General features: G+C 37.3%; 1 protein-coding gene across 2 annotated transcripts in view; it reads right to left on the bottom strand.

The window, feature by feature from the left end:
- The window catches only part of UNC13C (unc-13 homolog C), a 654,288-nt gene that overhangs the window by 74,426 nt on the left and 557,727 nt on the right, over window positions 1–22,135 (bottom strand). For both annotated transcript variants that reach the window (XM_055087954.1, XM_024128858.1), the window contains one exon: window positions 9,063–9,151. In XM_055087954.1, the coding sequence (XP_054943929.1) occupies window positions 9,063–9,151 (89 nt within the window). The remainder of the gene's footprint in view (window positions 1–9,062; window positions 9,152–22,135) is intronic.

Genomic DNA, 22,135 nt, shown 5'->3' with positions numbered 1-22,135 from the left:
ATAGTGAATAATTTTATTGTAAGTATGCCCCATGTGATACTTGGGACATATTTATACTAAAGATTGTCCATTTTTATATGAAGTTCAAATTTAATTGGGCATATGCTGTAGTTTATCTGGCAACCCTACATTGGCAATCCCACCTCTAGGCTCAATCCTTGTACTACACCATTTCTCCATCAAAAATCACTTCCATGGGGCTCCCCGGGTGGCACAGTGGTTAAGAATCTGCCTACCAATGCAGGGGACACAGGTTCGAGCCCTGGTCCGGGAAGATCCCACATGCCGTGGAGCAACTAAGCCCGTGTGCCACAACTACTGAGCCTGTGTACCACACCTACAGAAGCCCACACGTCTAGAGCCTGTGCCCCACAACATGAGAAGCCAGCCACCACAATGAGAAGCCTGTGCACGGCAATGAAGAGTAGCCCCTGCTCGCTGCAACTAGAGAAAGCCCATGTGTAGCAACGAAGACCCAATGCAGCCATACATAAATAATAAAATAAAACAAAAAAATTTATTTTAAAAAAATCACTTCCTTGGCAATCATATCTAGTCTCATGATTTTCTTACCGTCTGTATACGGGTGATTCCCAGATATACATCTATAGATATGACTTCTACTCTAAAATACAAACCATTATTAAACTGCCTATGTAGCCTTTTTACTTAGATAGAAGTCTAATGAATTTTTCTCCTCCAATCTAATGAAATTTTCAACATCCAATCCATCAGCAAACCTTTATAAAGTATATTAAATCTGAGGATCTATTATTACTTCCACAAAGCTACTGCAGACCAAGCCACCATTATCTTTCACCTGAACTTGTGTAATAATTTCCTACATTATCTCTCTGTTCAACCCTCTACAGGTATCTTTTAAAATAGAAACCAGATCATGTTCCTCTCTTGCTAAAAACCTTCAATGGCTTCCAGATCCACTGGAAAAAAAAAAAAGCCTAGAATGTATTTCATGGAGTTAATTAAATCCCAACATATTCTGGCCCTGGAAACTTCCCTGATGTCATTTCTTGCCACTATTCCCTCTGCTTCATTGCAGTCCCGCCACAGTAGTCTCCCTGGTGTCCTTAGAATTCTCTGACGACACTCTTTTCTCATGGCCACTGTTATGTTCCCTCCCCCATGCAATTTCTCATGGGTCTGTTAGTCACTCACTTATTACAGGCATAAGCCAAATGTCACCTCCTCAGAAAAGCCTTTCATAAATACTCCACCTGAAATGAAATTCCTATCATTCTCCATTTCCTTACAGTTCTTTATTGCATTCTCCATTATTTGACACATTACATTACATAGTTTTTATCTATTTGTTTGTTGTCTATTGCTCCAAATAGAATATAAGCTCCATGAGGGCAGGACTGTTTTTTTCAGTCTTATAAACCCACACCATGAGTTCCTCAAGAAATATTGGCTGAATGTATCAATGGGCCATCCTCCTTCCACCCACCCCTATTAAACGTGTTGAACAGATAAATGACCAGTTTAACAACCCCCCATGAACCTCCCCAACTTAAACCCTATGCTCTACATGCCTATAATGCCCCACCAACCCCCCAAAACAAGACAGAAATATATAAATACATAGAATTTAATTAATCTATCCAACAGCGTGAACATTTCAGTGCTCAAAGCAAGATAGACCTAGAAAATAAACCCTAATCGTACCAATGAATTACTTAGATATATACCACTTATATAGACAGACACATCTCCCTAGATCTATCAGCCATTTTCATTAAAATTTTAATACTAAATCTAACATAAATTATACAGGATAACTATATACATGTTATGTCATTATATAAACACAACTGTTAATGTAGCTTAAATTCTAAAGCAAGGCACTGAAAATGCCTAGATGAGTTTACTAACTCCATAGGTTTGTTCCCAGCCTTTCTATTAGTTTTTAATAAAATTACACATGCAAGCATCCGCACCCCAGTGAGAATGCTCTCTAAATCATTACTATTAAATGGAGCAGGTATCAAGCACACTAATAATAGTAGCTCATAACACCTTGCTTAACCACATCCCTATGGGAAACAGCAGTGATAAAAATTAAGCCTTAAATGAAAGTTCGACTAAGTTACGTTATCTAGGGTTGGTAAACTTCGTGCCAGCCATCTTGGTCATATGATTAATCCAAATAAATAGAAAACCGGTGTAAAGCCTGTTAAAGAGTAATAAAAAATAAAGTTAATTTCTAACTAAACCCTAAAAAGCCATAGCTAAAATAAACTATGAAAGTGACCTTAATATTTCCTGATTACATGACAGCTAAGACCCAAACTGGGATTAGATTTTATTCCTAAAAAGGAATAAAAGTAAGCATAAATATTATACATAAAAAGTTAGGTCAAGGTGTAACCTATGGGATAGGAAGAAATGGGCTACATTTTCTGTTTCGAGAATGTACTTCTCACACACGAAAGTTTTTATGAAAACTAAAAACCAAAGGAGGATTTAGTAGTAAATTAAGAATAGAGTGCTTAGTTGAACAAGGCCATGAAGCACGCACACACCGCCCATCACCATCCTCAAGTATTATAACAACTTCTTATAACCTATTAACAAATACCAACTATATGAGAGGAGACAAGTTGTAACAGGGTAAGCATACTGGAAAGTGTGCTTGATCAATCAAAGCATAGCTTAAATAAAAGCACCTCGTTTACACCTAGGGGTTTTCATAATCTATGAATACTTTGAACAACTCTAGCCGAAACCTCCACAGATTTTACTAACACAAGCAAATTAAATAAATCGTTCACTCAGCATTTAAAGTCAGGAGACAGAAATTTAAAACAACCTTTGGCGCTATAGAGAAAGCACCGCAAGGGAATGATGAAAGAAGCATTACAAGTAATAAAAAGCAAAGTTTACCCCTTTTACATTTTGCATAATGATTTAACTAGCAAACATTGAACAAAGAGAACTTAGCTAAATACCCCAAAACCAGATGAGCTACTTATGAACAGTTTGTAGAACAAACTCATCTACGTAGCAAAATAGTGAGAATGTTTATAAGCAGAGGTAACGAGCCTAATGAGCCTGGTGACAGTTGGTTGTCCAAGAAAAAAAATCTTAGTTTAACTTTAAAAATTACCAAAAAATTAGAAATTTTAATGTATTTTTAAATGTTAATCTAAAAAGGTATAGCTTTTTAGAAATGGATACAACCTTATCTAGAGAGTAAATAAACAACACCATAGTTGGCTTAAAAGCTCCACCAATTAGGAAAGCATTCAAGCGCAACAATAACTTTACCTTAATATCAACAATAAGCAAATCAACCCCTAGTTTTACACTGGACTAAGCTATTAACCAATAGAAGCAATAATGTTAATATGAGTAATAAGAAATATTTCTCCTTGCATAAACTTACATCAGTAACTGATATTATACTGATGGTTAACAGCAAATAAGCACGATCCAACATTAAATTATTTATTAAGTACACTGTTAACCCAACACAGGCAAGCACTCAAGGAAAGATTAGAAAAAAGATTAACTAAGTCTGTGAAGGATAAGCCTTAGAATTACTGTTTTCATTCTTTACATCCTCTACACCAATTCTGGTGGTTCCTACCTAAGCAGCAGCAAATAGGAACAGATTTAAATAGTGGAGACCTTCCGCATATCCACCATTCCTCTATGTTGTCTGTTACTTTCATACCTCCAGCAATAGGAGTAATTATAACACACATTCAGGCAGGCAAGAAAAAAGCCAGTTAGGATAATGGCAGTAAATAAAGATTTGGGAAATGATCACATCACGGGAATGGTGATAAGGAGGGAGTTGATTTTAGTATTGAAATCAAGTCAGTCCCATTCCTCTTTCTCCACACACAATGATTACATAGTTCATGTTATTTAAGAAGGATCCAAATGCATCAATTCCTCACATTTTATATAGAATTTTAGGAAGTTTCACTATATAATGCTGTCATTATTCGTTAAATAGAAAGAATATAAATATTTATTAATGTATGTATGCATTCTACAAATGTTTAATTACTGTGTGCCAGTCTCAATTACTAGGATACTAGGATACATCAATGAACAAAACAGATAAAATTCCTTATTCTTATGGCACATATTTGACCCTTTATTTTTGAATTTACATTATAAAAATATTATAGTCTGTTATTAAATATTTCATTTTTCTAGTTTTTGGTTTTGCTACCTAATATGGGAAATCTTTGATGTATTTTATTTTATTTTTTTAACATCTTTATTGGAGTATAATTGCTTTACAATGGTGTGTTTCTGCTTTATAACAAAGTGAATTAGTTATACATATACATATGTTCCCATATCTCTTCCCTCTTGCGTCTCCCTCCCTCCCACCCTCCCTATCCCACCCCTCTAGGTGGTCACAAACCACATAGCTGATCTCCCTGTGCTATGCGGCTACTTCCCACTAGCTATCTATTTTACGTTTGGTAGTGTATATATGTCCATGCCACTCTCTCATTTTGTCACAGCTTACCCTTCCCCCTCCCTATATCCTCAAGTCTGATGTATTTTAAATTATCACAACTTGGGTGTTTTTCTTGCTCCTGAAATAGCAGGTTTATAAATATTGGTCCGTATTTTTGAGCATGTAGTCAAGGCCTGATTCTACTTCTGCCATTGTGTTTTGGCTGTTTCCATCTTCGGCTCCTGACTTCTCTGTGACTTTCTTTACCAGTGATATCACCATTTTTGTCCCTCTGCATTTGGTTCTTTGATCCTTGGATCTCAGTTTGCCTCTGTGGATGTGGCTCATTTCTTGGCTCTCTGTGTATTTATCTCATTCAATGGAATATGCTGTTTCAGGTTTAGATTCAAAGGAAGCTGAATGCCTGACCATTTGGCTTTTTTCTGGCTGGACCTGCCTTTGGACTTTTATCAGGTAGTGGTTGGGGGGAAGGGTGGCATTAGGGGTAGTGAAGAACACCCGGGCTTCAGATGTGAGAAGAGGGTGATGGTGGTGGGTGTATTTAGTGAAGGGTAGTGGTGGTAGATACTTGGGGCAAGAGAAAGGAAAGGTAAATAATGTTGGAAAACTTGACCTAGTTGATTTACTACTGGGCATCAGTGATCCTGCTGGCTGTAGTAATAATCACTTTTGAAATAGCTACTTTCTTTTGAACTTATTCTCAAATCAGTGTACTGGGGTGAAGGATAGACTGAGCAGAAGGTATGATACTCATGATCCAAAAATGTACAAACAGGTTCCTACAACAGACCCATATTGTAAACACCCACCAGAAGCCAGCTCTGTGTGGGGAGATGAGGCATATGGAGGAAGGATTACCAGAGGATAAAAGAGAATGACATTCCACCTTAGCATGAATCCAGGGTGAGTCAACACCTGCATGTGACCTGAAAATCTTTTGTCTCTATCAATTTTTGGTAAATTCACCTAAAGAGCCTTTTTTTTTTTCTATCAATTTTATAGTTGAAAAGTTTTTATTAATCAGCAGTACCAGGTAATAATGACAGACTCTGTGAGCACTCAAAATGCCAAACACACAGAAGAAATCCTATGAAATATTCCTAAATTTTTAATCTACTTAATCCAGCCAGCCACTGGCATCAAAGATATCATTAAAAGAAATGTAATAAATCAAAAAACCAAGCTGCAAAATGTGTGTAAGCAGAAACCTAAGTGGCACAGGTTTTGAAAACGTTAAGAACATCCTTAAGATATCATTGAAGTCCTATTGCTTAGTCTCAGTTCCCAGGCGGGTGCCCTGTGCATGTTATCAGGAACCTGGGGACCCGGTCTTCAGATGTTTGCTTTGACTCTGTCCTGGCTCTCCTGAAAAATCACCCTACCAGCTACATAGGGTAGAATAATTTAATTGTGGGTTTTAATAACAGCAGATGAAATGGATTTGGGGCAATTAATTATGCACTTAACTTTAAAACTCTAGACCACTAATTTAGACTGTAAGAAGGGTGGATTCAGTTTGACTTCACAGCATAAAGTCCAGCATGAAATTATCCAGTTTGAATTCACAGCGTGATCACACTGATCATTATGGACTTCCCACCTACCCTGAGTGTGTGATGCAGACCTGGCTGGCAGTATGGGAAATAAATCTATGGCAACAAAGATATAATAATTATTCTTTTTATAAGCAAAGCATGACATGTGGGCTGTTTATTTCAATAATCTTAGCTCTCTTAGAGCTATATTTAAAAAATAATGAAGAAAAACAAACAGGGTAACAAGGAGTTTCAATATCTAGGTTAAAATAGCTGACTTCATATGACTAAAGTACTTCAAGTGCCCTCCTAAGGGCATCTCTCCTTATTTCATAACTGAAGTTTGCTAAGTTTTTCCAATCATAATACATATTTCAGCCTTTGTAAAATGAATATTCCCCAATCTTAAACAAAACAGAATAAAAAGTACTTGTTCAGAGGATGATTTGGATACATTACAGAAAATAATTTGAATATCCTTTTTTTATTTAATTATAGTTTCTATTCTGTTTAGTCATCTTATTTCCCATAAGGTTCTGAACACCTCTAGCTATTCCTAACCCCTTTGTCTCCCCTTAACTTTGCTAAATAATCTCTATTTTTGCCTTTGTAGCTGAAGGCAACAGTCCTTCTGCAAATCACATATCAACTTACAACTAAAGAGAGGTAAGCCTCTAAGTGTCACCCCAAGTCAGAGCCAATGAGCCCCCAAATCTCTGGGACAATGTCTGCCTCTCCAACTCCTTGTAAGCAGAAACTTCAAATTGCTTATTAACATTTAGGCCAAGTACGCAGGATCATCCAGGTTAGCTAACAACACAAAGCAGAAGGCAGAGCTATGACCCTAAAAGCTCAATACTTCAAGACTGCATCTGGCCCAGCACTTAAGCTATGAGAGGGGGTTCCATGAAAATAATGAACACACCTCTGATACTGAAGAGAAGTCCAAGCATAGGATTTTTCTTTACTTTGCCTCATTTCTACATTTGAGAAAAAATATGATACTTTCAGTGTCTTTTTTGTTTTAGTCTTTCAGATTTAAGAGTGGCAAAACTAATCAATGAATGTGTGTTAAGCATGTATCTTTCCAAAACACACTAATAAGTGATGACTGGGATTCAAAGAGATAACTAGCCCTCTCCATAAGAGAAAATTTCAGTCTTATTTGAGAACTGAAGACATACCTTCAAATAATAAGTCAACATTTAAGTCAATATTTAAAGCAAATTCTGTATGAAATTAATGAACCTCATCAAAAATGTGTTTGATTTACCATTGCATTAAAAACAAAAACAAAGGGTCTTCCCTGGTGGTGCAGTGGTTGAGAGTCCGCCTGCCGATGCAGGGGACGCAGGTTCGTGCCCCGGTCCGGGAGGATCCCACATGCCGTGGAGTGGCTGGGCCCGTGAGCCATGGCCGCTGAGCCTGCGCGTCTGGAGCCTGTGCTCTGCTGCGGGACAGGCCACAACAGTGAGGCCCGCATACCACAAAAAATTTAAAAAAAACAAAAAAACACATAGGAATAAACCTACCTAAGGAGGCAAAAGACCTGTACTACAAAAACTATAAGATGGTGAAAGAAATCAAAGGCCACACAAACAGGTGGAAAGATACTGTGTTCTTAGATTGCAAGAATCAATATTGTTAAAATGATCATACTACCCAAGGCAATCTTCAGATTCAATGCAAACCCTATCAAAATACCAATGGCATTTTTCACACAACTGAAACAAAAAATTTTTAAATTTTTATGGAAACACAAAAGACCCTGAATAGCCAAAGCAATCTTGAGAAAGAGCAGAGCTGGAGGAATCATCCTCCCTGACTTCAGACTATGCTACAGACTATACTACAAAGCTACAGTAATCAATACAGTATGGTACTGGCATGAAAACAGACACATAGATCAATGGAAAAGGACAGAAAGCCCAGAAATAAACCCATGCACTTATGGTCAATTACTCTATGACAAAGGAGGCAAGAGTACACAATGGAGAAAAGAGTCTCTTCAATAAATGGTGCTGGGAAAACTGGACAGCTACATGTAAAATAATGAAAATAGAACATTCTCTAACACTATATACAAAAATAAACTCAAAATGGATTAAAGACCTAAATATAAGACTGGATACTATGAAACTCTTAGAGGAAAACATAGGCAGAACACTCTTTGACATAAGTCACAACAGTATTTTTTGGATCTGTCTCCTGAAGTAAAGGAAATAAAAGCAAAAATAAACAAATGGGACCTCATTAAACTTAAAAACTTTTGCACAGCAGAGGAAACCATCAACAAAATGAAAAGACAACCTACTGAATGGGAGAAAATATTTGCAAATGATATGACTGATAAGGGATTAATTCTAATCTATTTTAACATTTGCTGATGAGATGATGGCTTTTTCCTATAGGTCCAAAATGAAGTTTATCTAGGATGAACTTCTCATTCTTTAGAACCACACCATAGGCAGGCAAAGTTAATTAAAAAAAAAAAAAAAGACAAAACATAGATATGTCAGTAGTTTCCCATAAGCTAATTGCATTAACATTTCTAAAGCCTAAAACAAATCATCCTGACTTAATTCAGTTATGGGGTTAAGAGTTCAGTTCTTTGGAAGTGAAACCACACTGATGTGTATGGCATGAACACAACTCATACTTGTTATATACGTGAGGATTTTCTCCCTGCCTTCCTTCCTCCCTCTATTCTTTCAGCAGCCAATGGCTAAGCTCTAAACACTAGAACTGCAAATAAGAATTAGATGTTAAGAAATATACAATAAAGAGAGGGAAAGAGGAAAGTTAACCAGAACTCAGAGCACAGTGTTGTAAGTGCTACTCAACTGCAGGATACTGGGGAGCAGGAGTTCTGGGGAGCAAGCAGCAAGACATCACTATAAAATCGCAGGGTCATGGAAGATTTTTCCAGAGGAGGTGATGCTTAGATTGAGTCTTAAAGTTAAATGGATTTAGACAGTCAGAGGAGAGAGACAGTGTTGAAGGCATGATTATCATTAAATGAAACCTAATATATTTGGATAGTAATTACTTAGGCCACTTACCTTTCACCATAAGTGACACTGAGCTCATCCAGAACCCCATTGAGTTTAACCTGAAGTTCTTTTAGAATAGTACTAGCTTCAGGATCTAGCTGCAAAGAGACCATAAACAATATTACTTTGGAGTTCTGAGAGAGCGTGCCTTTTATCTCTTACAACATTTTGCTTATTACAAGGTAAACGCCAAACAATATAGCATACATATACTATTTTCTTTCCTTTCCTTTTTTTAACCTTTGAAATCAAATGCAAAATTTAGATAATTCTAATGAAACCAGAAGAGTTCTTACATTTGAAAAAATTGATTGAAATGCATAGCATGCATACAAAAAAGAGCTAGAGAGCAAAGCCTTTGTTGGTTACAGCAGTGGATGCAAGGTATGACAAAATATCCTACAGAACTTGATAACTTCATAACTTAGAAAACTGGTTATACATTAGTTGAATATATGTGTTGCTTGAAAATATATTTTCATTTTTAATATCCCTGTAAATAAATAGGCCCATTGAAAACTTTAAAAATGGCTAAAAATTAATTTTTGCATGTTGTGTTATGCCTTATTTTTTCAAGTATGGAATTAAAAGTAATAAACAATTACCCTGTTGCTCCAGTGTGTTTCTCTGGAGGTGACAGGGTTAACTTTTCTTCCTGGATGCCAAATGGTAACTCAGAGTTCAAGATGCAAAGTTTCCCATTTTATTTATTTATTTTTAAAATTTTCTTTTGGGGGGGGCGGCCAAAGAAAAATAATTAAATCAAGAGGACATTTTATGCTTACTCTTACATTGTAAAAGCCAATTATTCTTTTTAACTAATTTCAGTGCTAAAATAATATCAGTCAATATTAGAAAATAACATACTATAAATGAACACAAACAAAACATCAAACTATTAACATGGGAGTATTTTTTTATAATTAAAGTAAAGGATGAACAAACTTTACCAGCATTTAGAAAATTTTATCCCATTTGTTAATTTTTGCAAACTAGTTGTCAAAATAGAATAACTTATAATAGATGTACTGTATCTAGCTGATAGAAATTCATGTAAAGGGAAACCTAGAATATTCTCTGAAATTTAAGCCAATCTTCCTTTGAGTCTTCAGAAATTCAATTTCCTACCATTAGTACCTATAGTTCTTGCCCAAGCTGAACTATTGTTGAAGAGAGCGGCATAGGATGAAGACAACTTTGGGGAGTAGAGAAAATTAAAGGAGGACTTGGTATAAACAAGAGAACCTAAGAACACCAAATACATATATGACCCAAATCAGTTTAAACTCCTGGGAGGCAACCCAGGACCAAAAAGTGTCCCTAATAGAATACACTGGTCATAAATCTTATAATCCTCTAGGAACATTTTCTAATACTAAGAAACTATTAGGAAGAAGAATTATTTACACACCTCAGCATCTGGGTAGCTCTATGTTATGCTAACTTGATTAAAAACATTGGATTGCAATGTTTTTAATCCAAATGCAAAACATTTGGATTAAAAACAAAGATTGCATTTGACATCTGATACTTTACTGGTTATGTCAAACCAATCCTTAATGTCAATTTTCACTCAAATCTAGGTGATTTCAGGATTGGTTAGTTTCTGTCCCTTTATCAGAGCCAATGTGATTCTTCTGGACTAATTTTTTTCTGTCTCTGTCATAAGAGATTACCCACACATGCACAGGCCACCTTAACAGATGCAGACTTCTCTAGCAGTTGGAAACTTACAATATCCCTAAGTGTCATACTTTGAGAGTTCCATTCAGCTATAACCAGTTGCAATGCAGTGATTCAGAAAAACAATTAGATATTACCTATTCTTAAATAGCCCTGACACTGATATGCATTTAAACATAACTAGCCTAATAAACCATATCTCCCCAACCCTTAACCAAGAAAACATATGTGAACTGCCCACCCCAATCCTAGGGAATCTTGTAAGCTGAATGTTTTTTATCACGTGTTCTTGCTATTATCCTAATACCAATTTTAGACCAACTTCACTTGGATAAAAATGTTTGGGAACAGAAAATGAGAGAAGACCTCCCATAGAATTTTCTTCATGCCCCACTTTGTGCTAAACCGTGATAGGTGGTTGATCCCCACCCACATATCTGCCACCTCCAAGGAATGGCTCTGACAGTAGGGTTTTCTTCAGGAAATTGGGTTGCTTCTTATTTAAAGTATGTATTTTGTTTCCATATTAGTTTGATACACAGATTCAGTTAGTTTGTTCATCTGTTAAGACAATGACTTTAAAGTCATACAAAAATGGTTAGGTAGGTCAGTTGGACGAAATTATGCTCTTTACTGATGAATCATTTTAGTCTACCTCAGGTATTTTGTGAACTGAAATTTCCTATCAAATAATTGGTTATTACTTGAAAATCTGAAACTGTCAAAATACAGCAATTTAAATATTGGATGACACTTTTCATTTCCTGAGAGAAGCATGAGTTTCTAAGCAGGTACAGACAGAATGCCTCTGTCATATAAACAGGAAAAAAACACACAAACAAACCCAGAAAAGCTTTAGTTTCAGTTAGGTATTTGACATTTCTCTGATCCAAATCATATGATTAAACCATTAAAATAGGAACAGTAATTTTGAGGCCAATATGCAAATTGCAGGTCTTTTGTAATAATGGGCATAAATAGCATACCCATCTAATTATAAAACAATCTCTTTGGCCAGCAAATTTGCCAGTTCTTGAGTTCTTCTGCATTTCTTTATGTGTCCAAATTGAGAAAAATTTCCTTACTCCTACAAACTCCCTAAAGTTTGTAAGAAATAATAATTTGGCATTGAGAATTTATTGTCTAAATTACCAATAGCATATTTTACAAATTATTGGCCACCTTGGAAAGGAAAAAGCTACCTAATTTTTTTCACAAATGTTTAAAACCTAGCTTACTTCTGTAAGGAATATGACATCAAACATGAAAAGTAACTTGCGCCCTTTTTTTGTATTTTAGTTATTAAAAGCACAAAGAGAAACAAAGAGAAAAAAGAAAAATGATAATATTTCAAGCATTCAAAAGTCAAGGTTAATAAATTTATTTTAAATTAGAAACTGTATTAGCAAGTGTACCTGAACAACTTGGTTGGCAAAGTTATTTACACCACTGAGATACTTTACACTATTGAGCTGTGGTAATATGAATGACTTCTGGAAGAGATAGCTAGAAGGCAAAATATCTTGGTAGTTTTTTGTCCTCAAGGCTCACTTCTACTTTTCCTTTAAAAGACAATTTACTTATCACCTCCTTTTACAAATCTGACCCCAGATGTCACTCACCCCAGGCAGTCAGTGGCTCTAGTTTCTGTACTAACTCTGCTGTGCACTCTTACTGTCTATACATCCCTCTCTTTTAACTGTTCTCCTATGAATCTATCTCTCCCACTAAACTCTATCTTACTTAACTTTCTCTCCTGAGTGTCTGTCCCTGCAAGCCTAGGCATTTACCAAATATTTGAGGAAGGAGGTGAGGGCAGCAAGAAGCATGAAATGATTCCCTGAAAGGGAATCTTGATATCCAGAGTGCTCCTTCTCCTTAGAATGATACTTTGCATTGACTATTAATAGAATACTTTTGCATTTGAAATCTTTCATTTCTTAGCAACCACATATTCTGGAACTACGAAGTTAGTCCTAATTTCAAGTTTTTGTGTCATTGCCAGACCATGTCAGATTATGTCCTGATATTTGTTTGGTTCTAAAATTATGGTTACCATACCCCCACTGTATATATTTTTTTCCTTAGCATAAATTCTTTCCCTAATGGATCTATAGAGAGTATATGTTATTTCAACCTCTTATAACACTCATTGTTAAACCAACTGTCAAGCTCTTGACAAAGATATAGCTATTGAGTTGGAAAGTGGAACTTAAACACTTTAGATAGCACAATACAAACTACTGAAAAATAAAGACTTCCTATGGAAGAAGTTCAGGGCCTTTTGTGTGCAGTTTATTCCTCTTCCACAGTCTTCATTACTATCTCATTTCCTTTCTCTTTTCTACAGGCTACTAGGCTGCCTTTCCTCATGTTCACTTCATCAGCATTAGGGTTCTATTATTTGCTCATCTAAAGAAGTGTAGATTAGGAAGGTCTATCACTCCCCTGGCCCTTATCTTTACAGCATCCAAAATTTGGTCATTAGTCTGGTGGGTTTCACATCCTCTTCAAGATTTTTCCAGAAAATGCAAACTTCACCACTATTTCTATAAAAAAAAAAAAAAAAGAGAGCCTCATTTCCAAGTAAAATGTTCAACTTGAGCTCTTAGTTTCTTCTTTTGGATTTTGTTCCATCAAATATCCCTATCTTCATTCTTCCACTGTTATTTCTATTATCCCATCCTATAAATCATACTCAAATAGCATTTATGTTAACATAAAAAGTAAGCAAATAATAAAAGAAAAAGCCAACTTATTTGTAACTACCTTCTTATGGACATCTAGCTAATATTTTTTCTTCTCTTGACCTTTAAACTGCTCACAACGTAAGTGTAAAATTTGTTGCCTTCTTATCTCTTACATATTCACTAATCCTTTGTCATGTGGTTTCTTCTCTGAATACTCCACTTAAATGTTCACATATGTCACCAATGATCTTTTTTTTTAACATCTTTATTTGAGTATAACTGTTTTACAATAGTGTGTTAGTTTCTCCTTTACAACAAAGTGAATCAGTTATACATATACATATGTTCCCATATCTCTTCCCTCTTACGTCACCCACCAATGATCTCTTAATTGCTAAGTCCAATGACTTTATCCTACTCAGACTGCTTTCATACTGTTGTTTACTCTCTTTCTCAAGCTCTTTATTTCCTTGCTTCTCTAGAGACTACCTTCTCTAGGTCTATTTTTCTGCCTATGATTTGTCTATCTCTTTGGTTGACTTCTCTTCCTCTGTAACTCCTTAGACATTAATGCCCTGCAATTTTCCCTTTCTAGTCCTCTTTCTTTTCCACTCTATGTTCCGTTCTTGAGCAATCACATTTATGTCTATGACTTCAGCTCCCACCTCTATGCTAATGACCTCTGAATCATCACCTACAGCTTTAACAGGATGCCTGAGCACCAGGTCTATATTCCCATTTGCCTATTAGCCTTTTCCACTTTGACGACCTCAAGCTCAACCTATCAAAAAGTGAGCTTGTTACCTGTCCATCCTTAGTTTATTTATCTTATTTTCTCTGATTTGATTGATAGCTTGCAGTCATTTAAGGCAGAATTATGAAAGTCATCTTTGACTCCTCTCTGCCTTCTTTCTTCCATATTCACTTGGATACCAAATATGATTGATATTATTAATGAAATGTTTTCTCCATCTCTGCTATCCTCTTCATTTTCTGATGTGGAATTTTTCTCATCCAGACTATATTGCAATCTCCTGGTTGTGTTCTTTGCTATTTTCCCACTTCTATTCCATCCTCCTAACTCTTCCTAGAGTTGTTTTAATAAAGCCCAAATCTGATCATGGCACCTGCTGACCCCTCTAGCTGACTTTCAACCAGGGAAGTGCTTCAAGCACTTTCTTACGGTCTCATCTGGGCTCTTGCTATTTCTTTTATTTTGAAAAGATCACTTCTCTCCAACCCTTCTATTTGACCAGAATTTTCGATCCTAAAGTACCTAGCTCAACTTAAAAGAGATGACTGAGTAATCAGTGAAAATTCCCTGGTGAATCCAGCAGGAAGTTACTCTCCTTGAAATGCCCTAAATCAATTTGTAGAGCTACAGCATTCAACATGGATACTATGGTATGTTGTCAGAAATAAAAGAACACATGGTCCTCTCTACTGCAAACAATATGCCCCAGATCTACCAATGCAACTCTGTCTTTAGCTTCTTTTTTATTTGTCTTATGAGAGAACCTCCCCAAGAACTTATAAGATCATTTCTGGAGATAGACTATGACATTTTTGTGCCATTCAGATGTGAATGAATTGTTATGCTAGAAGTAACAGTTATATAAATTCATGCTCCTAATTTCTTGGTTTTGAAAAGTGGAAGAACATCAGTAGCTGTCTATCATCCTAATTAAAAAGTGTATGCAGTAAATCCAGCTGTCATTGTACTTCAAATCAACTAAATGTCTTTGAGATATGTTAAGTGAGGTTCTTCAGACTAGACAACTGAAGGGAAAAAATGCCTCATCTTTTATAATTCACTCAATGTAGTTTTGAGTTAGTGAATATATGGCAAATTAAGAATTTTTCTATTTCTCTGAACTTTTGTAAAAAGCCCTTTAAGGCTTATATGAGTGACACATTCTTTTCTCTCAAACATTTTTTTTTCTTTTTCACCTACAATACATACATTAATCTTATACTCTATGGATTGATAACAAGGTTCTTGTCCTTATAACCACAAATTTTTAGACTAGACTGATCCTCAGAAATCCTATAGTTCATTTCTTTCTTTCTTACAGGTGGGGAAAATCATGTCACATGACACATTGGGGAGGCCACATGAGAATTGAAAAGCAATGATCTAAGAAACTATATTCTTTTAAGAAATTCTCTTCTGAAAATGGTCAGAGAAAATCAAGTTCAATAATTTGATTGTGAAGGAATTTGGGGCTTATAGTCAACTGACCAACTAAGAAACTGGACAGAGTAGGGATAACTCAGAAATAGAAGAAATGAGACACAAAGTTTGTGTTCAGAATTTATTCTGTAAAAACTGCCTTTTTGCCCTGTCTCATTCTGTCTTTGCCTTTCAGCTATTCACATTACTGAATCTCGCCACTGCTCAGCACTGTGAATAGACTCTGCTCAATCAACTAAATTGAGGCCTTGTTAATCATCAAGTGATGGGCACAGAATGCCCTCAGTAAGCCATCTGCATGAGGTGCCTGAAAGCCAGTCTGCCAAGTAGGAGAAAAGGGAGGCTTGGTTGGATTAAAGGAGTAAGTTTTACTTTCTGCACTGATCTATGGTTTGTTAAGGCAGGCATAAACAATTGTAGGGGGTTCGCAACAAGACAATAAAATAGGTCTATTCTAGAAAATGATTCTCTGCCCTCTGGCTGTAGCTCACACCCTCTCTCCTGAAGTTTTCTTAAGGTGCAGAGGAAGGTTAGTTAAAAAAGATGCTTGGGGAGACTTTCAAGAAGGCAGAGCAGTAAGACGTGGAGATCACCTTCCTCCCCAAAAATACATCAGAAATACATCTACATGTGGAACAACTCCTACAGAACACCTACCAAATGCTGGCAGAAGACCTCAGACCTCCCAAAAGGCAAGAAACTCCCCACGTACCTGGGTAGGGCAAAAGAAAAAAGAAAAAGCATAGACAAAAGAATAGGGGTGGGACCTGCCTCTCTGGGAGGGAGCTGTGAAGGAGGAAAGGTTTCCACACACTAGGAAGACCCTTCACGGGCGGAGACTGCGGATGGCGGAGGGGGGAAGCTTCGGAGCCATGCAGGAGAGCGCAGTAACAGGGTGCGGAGGGCAAAGCGGAGAGATTCCCGCACAGAGGATCGGCACCAACCAGCACTCAGCAGTCCCAGAGGCTTGTCTGCTCACCCACCGGGGCGGGTGGGGGCTGAGAGCTGAGGCTCAGGCTCGGGCTTCGGAGGTCAGATCCCAGGGAGAGGACTGGGGTTGGCTGCGTGAACACAGCCTGAAAGGGCTAGTGCTCCACAGCTAGCCGGGAGAGAGTCCGGGGAAAAGTGTGGACCTCCCTAAGTGGCAAGAGACCACTGTTTCAGGGTGTGCGAGGAGAGGGGATTAAGAGCACTGCTTAAAGGAGCTCCAGAGATGGGCATGAGCCGCGGCTATCAGCGCGGACCCCAGAGACCGGCATGAGACGCTAAGGCTGCTGCTGCAGCCACCAAGAAGCCTGTATGTGAGCACAGGTCACTCTCCACACCGCCTCTCCCGTGAGCCTGTGCGGCCCGCCACTGCCAGGGTTCCGTGATCCAGGGACAACTTCCCGGGAGAATGCACGGCGCGCCTCAGGCTGGTGCAACGTCACACCGGCCTCTGCCGCTGCAGGCTTGCCCCGCATCCGTACCCCTCCCTCCCCCCCGGCCTGAGAGAGCCAGAGCCCTCGAATCAGCGGCTCCTTTAATCCCTTCCTGTCTGAGAGAAGAACAGACACCCTCAGGCGACCTACATGAAGAGGCGGGTCCAAATCCAAAGCTGAACCCCAGGAGCTGTGAGAACAAAGAAGAGAAAGGTAAATTTCTCCCAGCAGCCTCAGGAGCAGCGGATTCAAGCTCCACAATCAACTTGATGCACCCTGCATCTGTGGAATACCTGAATAGACAACAAATCATCCCAAATGGAGGTGGTGTACATTGGGGTCAACTGTATACTTGGGGTTTGCTGTATGCAACTGACTAGTTTCTGGTTTTATGTTTATCTTAGTTTAGTATTTAGAGTGGATTATCATTGGTAGATTTGTTTATTGATTTGGTTGCTCTCCTCCTTTTTTTAAACATATAGATATATATTTTTTTCCTTTTTCTCTTTTTGTGAGTGTGTATGTGTATGCTTCTTTGTGTGATTTTGTCTGTATAGCTTTGCTTCTACCATTTGTCCTAGGGTTCTGTCTGTGCAGTTTTTTTTGTTTTTTGTTTTTTAGTATAGTTTTTAGCACTTGTTATCATTGGTGGATTTGATTTATGGTTTGGCTGCTCTCTTCTTTCTTTCTTTCTTCTTTTTTAAAATTACTTTTCAATTTTTACTTTTTATTTTAATAACTATTTCTTTTTATTATCTTCCTTCCTTCCTCCCTCCCTCCCTCCCTCTCTTTCCTTCTTTCTCCCTTTTCTTCTGACCCATGTGGCTGACAGGGTATTGGTGCTCCAGCTGGGTGTCAGGTCTGTGCCTCTGAGGTGGGACAGCCAAGTTCAGGACATTTGTCTACCAGAGACCTCCGGCACCTTATAATATCAAATGACGAAAGCTCTCCCAGAGATATCCGTCTCAATGCTAGGACCCAGCTCCAGTCAGAGACAAACAAGATCCAGTGCTGGACATCCCATGCTAAACAACTAGCAAGACAGGAATGCAGGCCCACCCATTAGCAGAGGAGCTGCCTAAAATCATAATAAGGCCACAGACAACCCAAAACACACCACCAGATGCGGACCTGTCCACCAGAAAGACAAGATCCAGACACACCCACCAGAACACAGGCACCAGTCCCCGCCACCAGAAAGCCTACACAACCCATTGAACCAACTTTAGCCACTGGGGGCAGACACCAAAAACAATGGGAACTACGAACCTGCAGCCTGTAAAAAAGAGACCCCAAACACAGTAAGTTAAGCAAAATGAGAAGACAGAGAAACACACAGCAGATAAAGGAGCAAGGTAAAAACCCACCAGAGAAAACAAAGGAAGAAGAAATAGGCAGTCTACCAGAAAAAGAATTCACAGTAATGATAGTAAAGATGTTCCAAATCTTGGAAAAAGAATGGAGAAAATATACAAAACATCTAACAAGGAGCTAGAAGAACTAAAGAGCAAACAAACAATGATAAACTCAAAAAATGAAATGAAAAATTCTCTAGAAGGAATCAATAGCAGAATAACTGAGGCAGAAGAATGGATAAGTGATCTGGAAGATAAAATAGTGGAAATAACTACTGCAGAGCTGAATAAAGAAAAAAGAATGAAAAGAATTGAGGACAGTCTGAGAGACCTCTGGGACAACATTAAACGCCATCAACATTCTAATTATTGGGGTCTCAGAAGAAGAAGAGATAACGAAAGGGACTGAGAAAATATTTGAAGAGATTGTAGTTGAAAACTTCCCTAATATGGGAAAGGAAGTAGTCAATCAAGTCCAGGAAGTGCAGAGAGCCCCATACAGGATAAAACCAAGGACAAACACGCCAAGACACATATTAATCAAACTATCAAAAATTAAATACAAAGAAAAAATATTAAAAGCAGCAAGGGAAAAACAACAAATAACATACAAGGGAATCCCCATAAGGTTAACAGCTGATCTTTCAGCAGAAACTCTGCAAGCCAGAAGGAAGTGGCAGGACATATTTAAAGTGATGAAAGGGAAAAACCTACAACCAAGATTACTCTCCCCAGCAAGGATCTCATTCAGATTTGAAGGAGAAATTAAAACCTTTACAGACAGGCAAAAGCTAAGACAATTCAGCACCATCAAACCACCTTTACAACAAATGCTAAAGGAACTTCTCTAGGCATGGAGTACAAGAGAAGGAAAAGACATACAATAACAAATGCCAAACAATTAAGAAAATGGTAATAGGAACATACATATTGATAATTACCTTAAATGTAAATGGATTAAATGCTTCCACCAAAGACATAGACTGGTGGAATGGATACAAAACAAGACCCATATATATGCTGTCTACAAGAGACCCACTTCAGACCTATGGACACATACAGACAGAAAGTGAGGGGATGGAAAAAGATATTCCATGCAAATGGAAATCAAAAGAAAGCTGGAGTAGCAATTCTCATATCAGACAAAATAGACTTTAAAATAAAGACTATTACAAGAGACAAAGAAGGATACTGCATAATGATCAAGGGATCAATCCAAGAAGAAAATATAATAATTGTAAATATGCACTCAACATAGGAGCACCTCAGTACATAAGGCAAATGCTAACAGCCATAAAAGGGGAAATTGAAAGTAACACAATCATAGTAAGGGACTTTAACACCCCACTTTCACCAATGGACAGATCATGCAAAATGAAAATAAAGAAGGAAACACAAGCTTTAAATGATACATAAAACAAGATGGACTTAATTGATATTGATAGGACATTCCATCCAAAAACAAAAGAATACATTTTCTTCTCAAGTGCTCATGGAACAGTCTCCAGGATAGATCATAATCTGGGTGACAAATGAAGCCTTTGTAAATTTAAGAAAATTGAAATTGTATCAAGTATCTTTTCTGACCACAATGTTATGAGACTAGATATCAATTACAGGAAAAAATCTGTAAAAAATACAAACACATGGAGGCTAAATATTACACTACTTAATAACCAAGAGATCACTGAAGAAATCAAAGAGGAAATCAAAAAATACCTAGAAACAAATGACAATGAAACCATGATGACCCAAAACCTATGGGATGCAGCAAGAGCAGTTCTAACATGGAAGTTTATACCTATACAATCCTACCTCAAGAAACATCTCAAAGAAACAACATAACCTTACACCTAAAGCAATTAGAGAAAGAGGAACAGCAACAACAAAAAACCCCCAAAGTTGCAGAAAGAAAGAAATCATAAAGAGCAGATCAGAAATAATTGAAAAGAAATGAAGGAAACAATAGCAAAGATCAATAAAACTGAAAGCTGGTTCTTTGAGAAGATAAACAAGATTGATAAACCATTAACCAGACTCATCAAGAAAAAAAGGGAGAAGACTCAAATCAACAGAATTAGAAATAAAAAAGAAGTAACAACTGACACTTCAGAAATACAAAGGATCATGAGAGATTACTACAAACAACTATATGCCAATAAAATGGACAACCTGGAAGAAATGCACAACCTTCTGGAACTGAACCAGGAAGAAACAGAAGATATAAAAAGACCAATCACAAGCACTGAAATTGGGACTGTGATTAAAAATCTTCCAAACAACAAAAGCCTAGGAACAGATGGCTTCACAGGTGAATTCTATCAAACATTAGAGAAAAGCTAACACCTATCCTTCTCAAACTCTTCCAAATTATAGCAGAGGGAGGAACACTCCCAAACTCATTCTATGAGGCCAACGTCACCCTGATATCAAAACCAAAGATGTCACAAGGAAAGAAAACAAAAGGCCAATATCCCTGATGAACATAGATGCAAAAATCATCAACGAAATACTAGCAAACAAAATCCAACAGCACATTAAAAGGATCATGCACCACGATCAAGTGGGGTTTATCGCAGGATTGCAAGGATTCTTCAATATATGAAAATCAATCAGTGTGATACACCATATTAACAAATTAAAGGAGAAACCCCATATGAGCAACTCAACAGATGCAGATAAAGCTTTCGACAAAATTCAACAACTTTTTTATGATAAAAACCCTGCAGAAAGTAGGCATAGATGGAACTTACCTCAAAATAGTAAAGGCCATATATGACAAACCCACAGCCAACATCATTCTCAATGGTGAAAAACTGAAACCATTTTCTCTGAGATCAGAAATAAGACAAGGTTGTTATGTATATGTATAACTGATTCACTTTGTTGTAAAGCAGAAACTAACACACCATTGTAAAGCAATTATACTCCAATAAAGATGTAAAAAAAAAAAGGGAATGGGATGGGGCCAGTTTGCAAGTTAGCAGTAATCAGAAACCAACATACTCAAATCATGACTAGTGTGTTTCTCCTTTTGTGACAAAAACACTTTCTACCTTACCCTTTTGATTGACTGGCTTGGACTGCTTGTCTTTTGATCCCATTTCCAGATGCCAAGTAATTCCCACTATAATCCAAAGGCATTCCATTCCAGAGGTTACCAGTCCTGTTCTTAAGTGGGAAAGAATGTTTCCTAATACAATTTGAACATCAAAGATTTCTGAAGAGCAAAGGCCATCAACTTGCTTAAAGAGTAGTTTCTCTGGTGCATAAATAATTCATGACTGTATGCCACAGAAAAAGTATATTTAGTACAAGAATAATCTCACAGAATTAATCTGCTTCCTTCCAATCCACCCCCAATATAGGGTGTTATAAGATTTGAAATGTTTCTCTGGGGTTAAAATGCTAGGGAAGTTTAAGTCTAACTAACATCAAGATATGCTTACGTTCATAAAAAGAAATGAAATTGGGTTATTTGTAGTGAGGTGGATGGACCTAGAGTCTGCCATACAGAGTGAAGTAAGTCAGAAAGAGAAAAACAAATGCCATATGCTAACAAATGTATATGGAATCTAAAAAAAAAAATGGTTCTGATGAACCTAGGGGCAGGACAGAATAAAGATGCTGATGTAGAGAATGGACTTGAGGACACAGGGAAGGTGAAGAGTAAGCTGGGATGAAGTGAGAGAGTAGCATTGACATATATACACTACCAAATGTAAAACAGATAGCTAGC

Source organism: Physeter macrocephalus, chromosome 11 (genome assembly GCF_002837175.3).
Source record: "Physeter macrocephalus isolate SW-GA chromosome 11, ASM283717v5, whole genome shotgun sequence".
Classification (NCBI taxonomy): Eukaryota; Metazoa; Chordata; class Mammalia; order Artiodactyla; family Physeteridae; genus Physeter; species Physeter macrocephalus.
The sequence above is the reverse complement of the archived record's forward strand: the minus strand, read 5'-3'. Positions and strand labels throughout refer to the sequence as shown.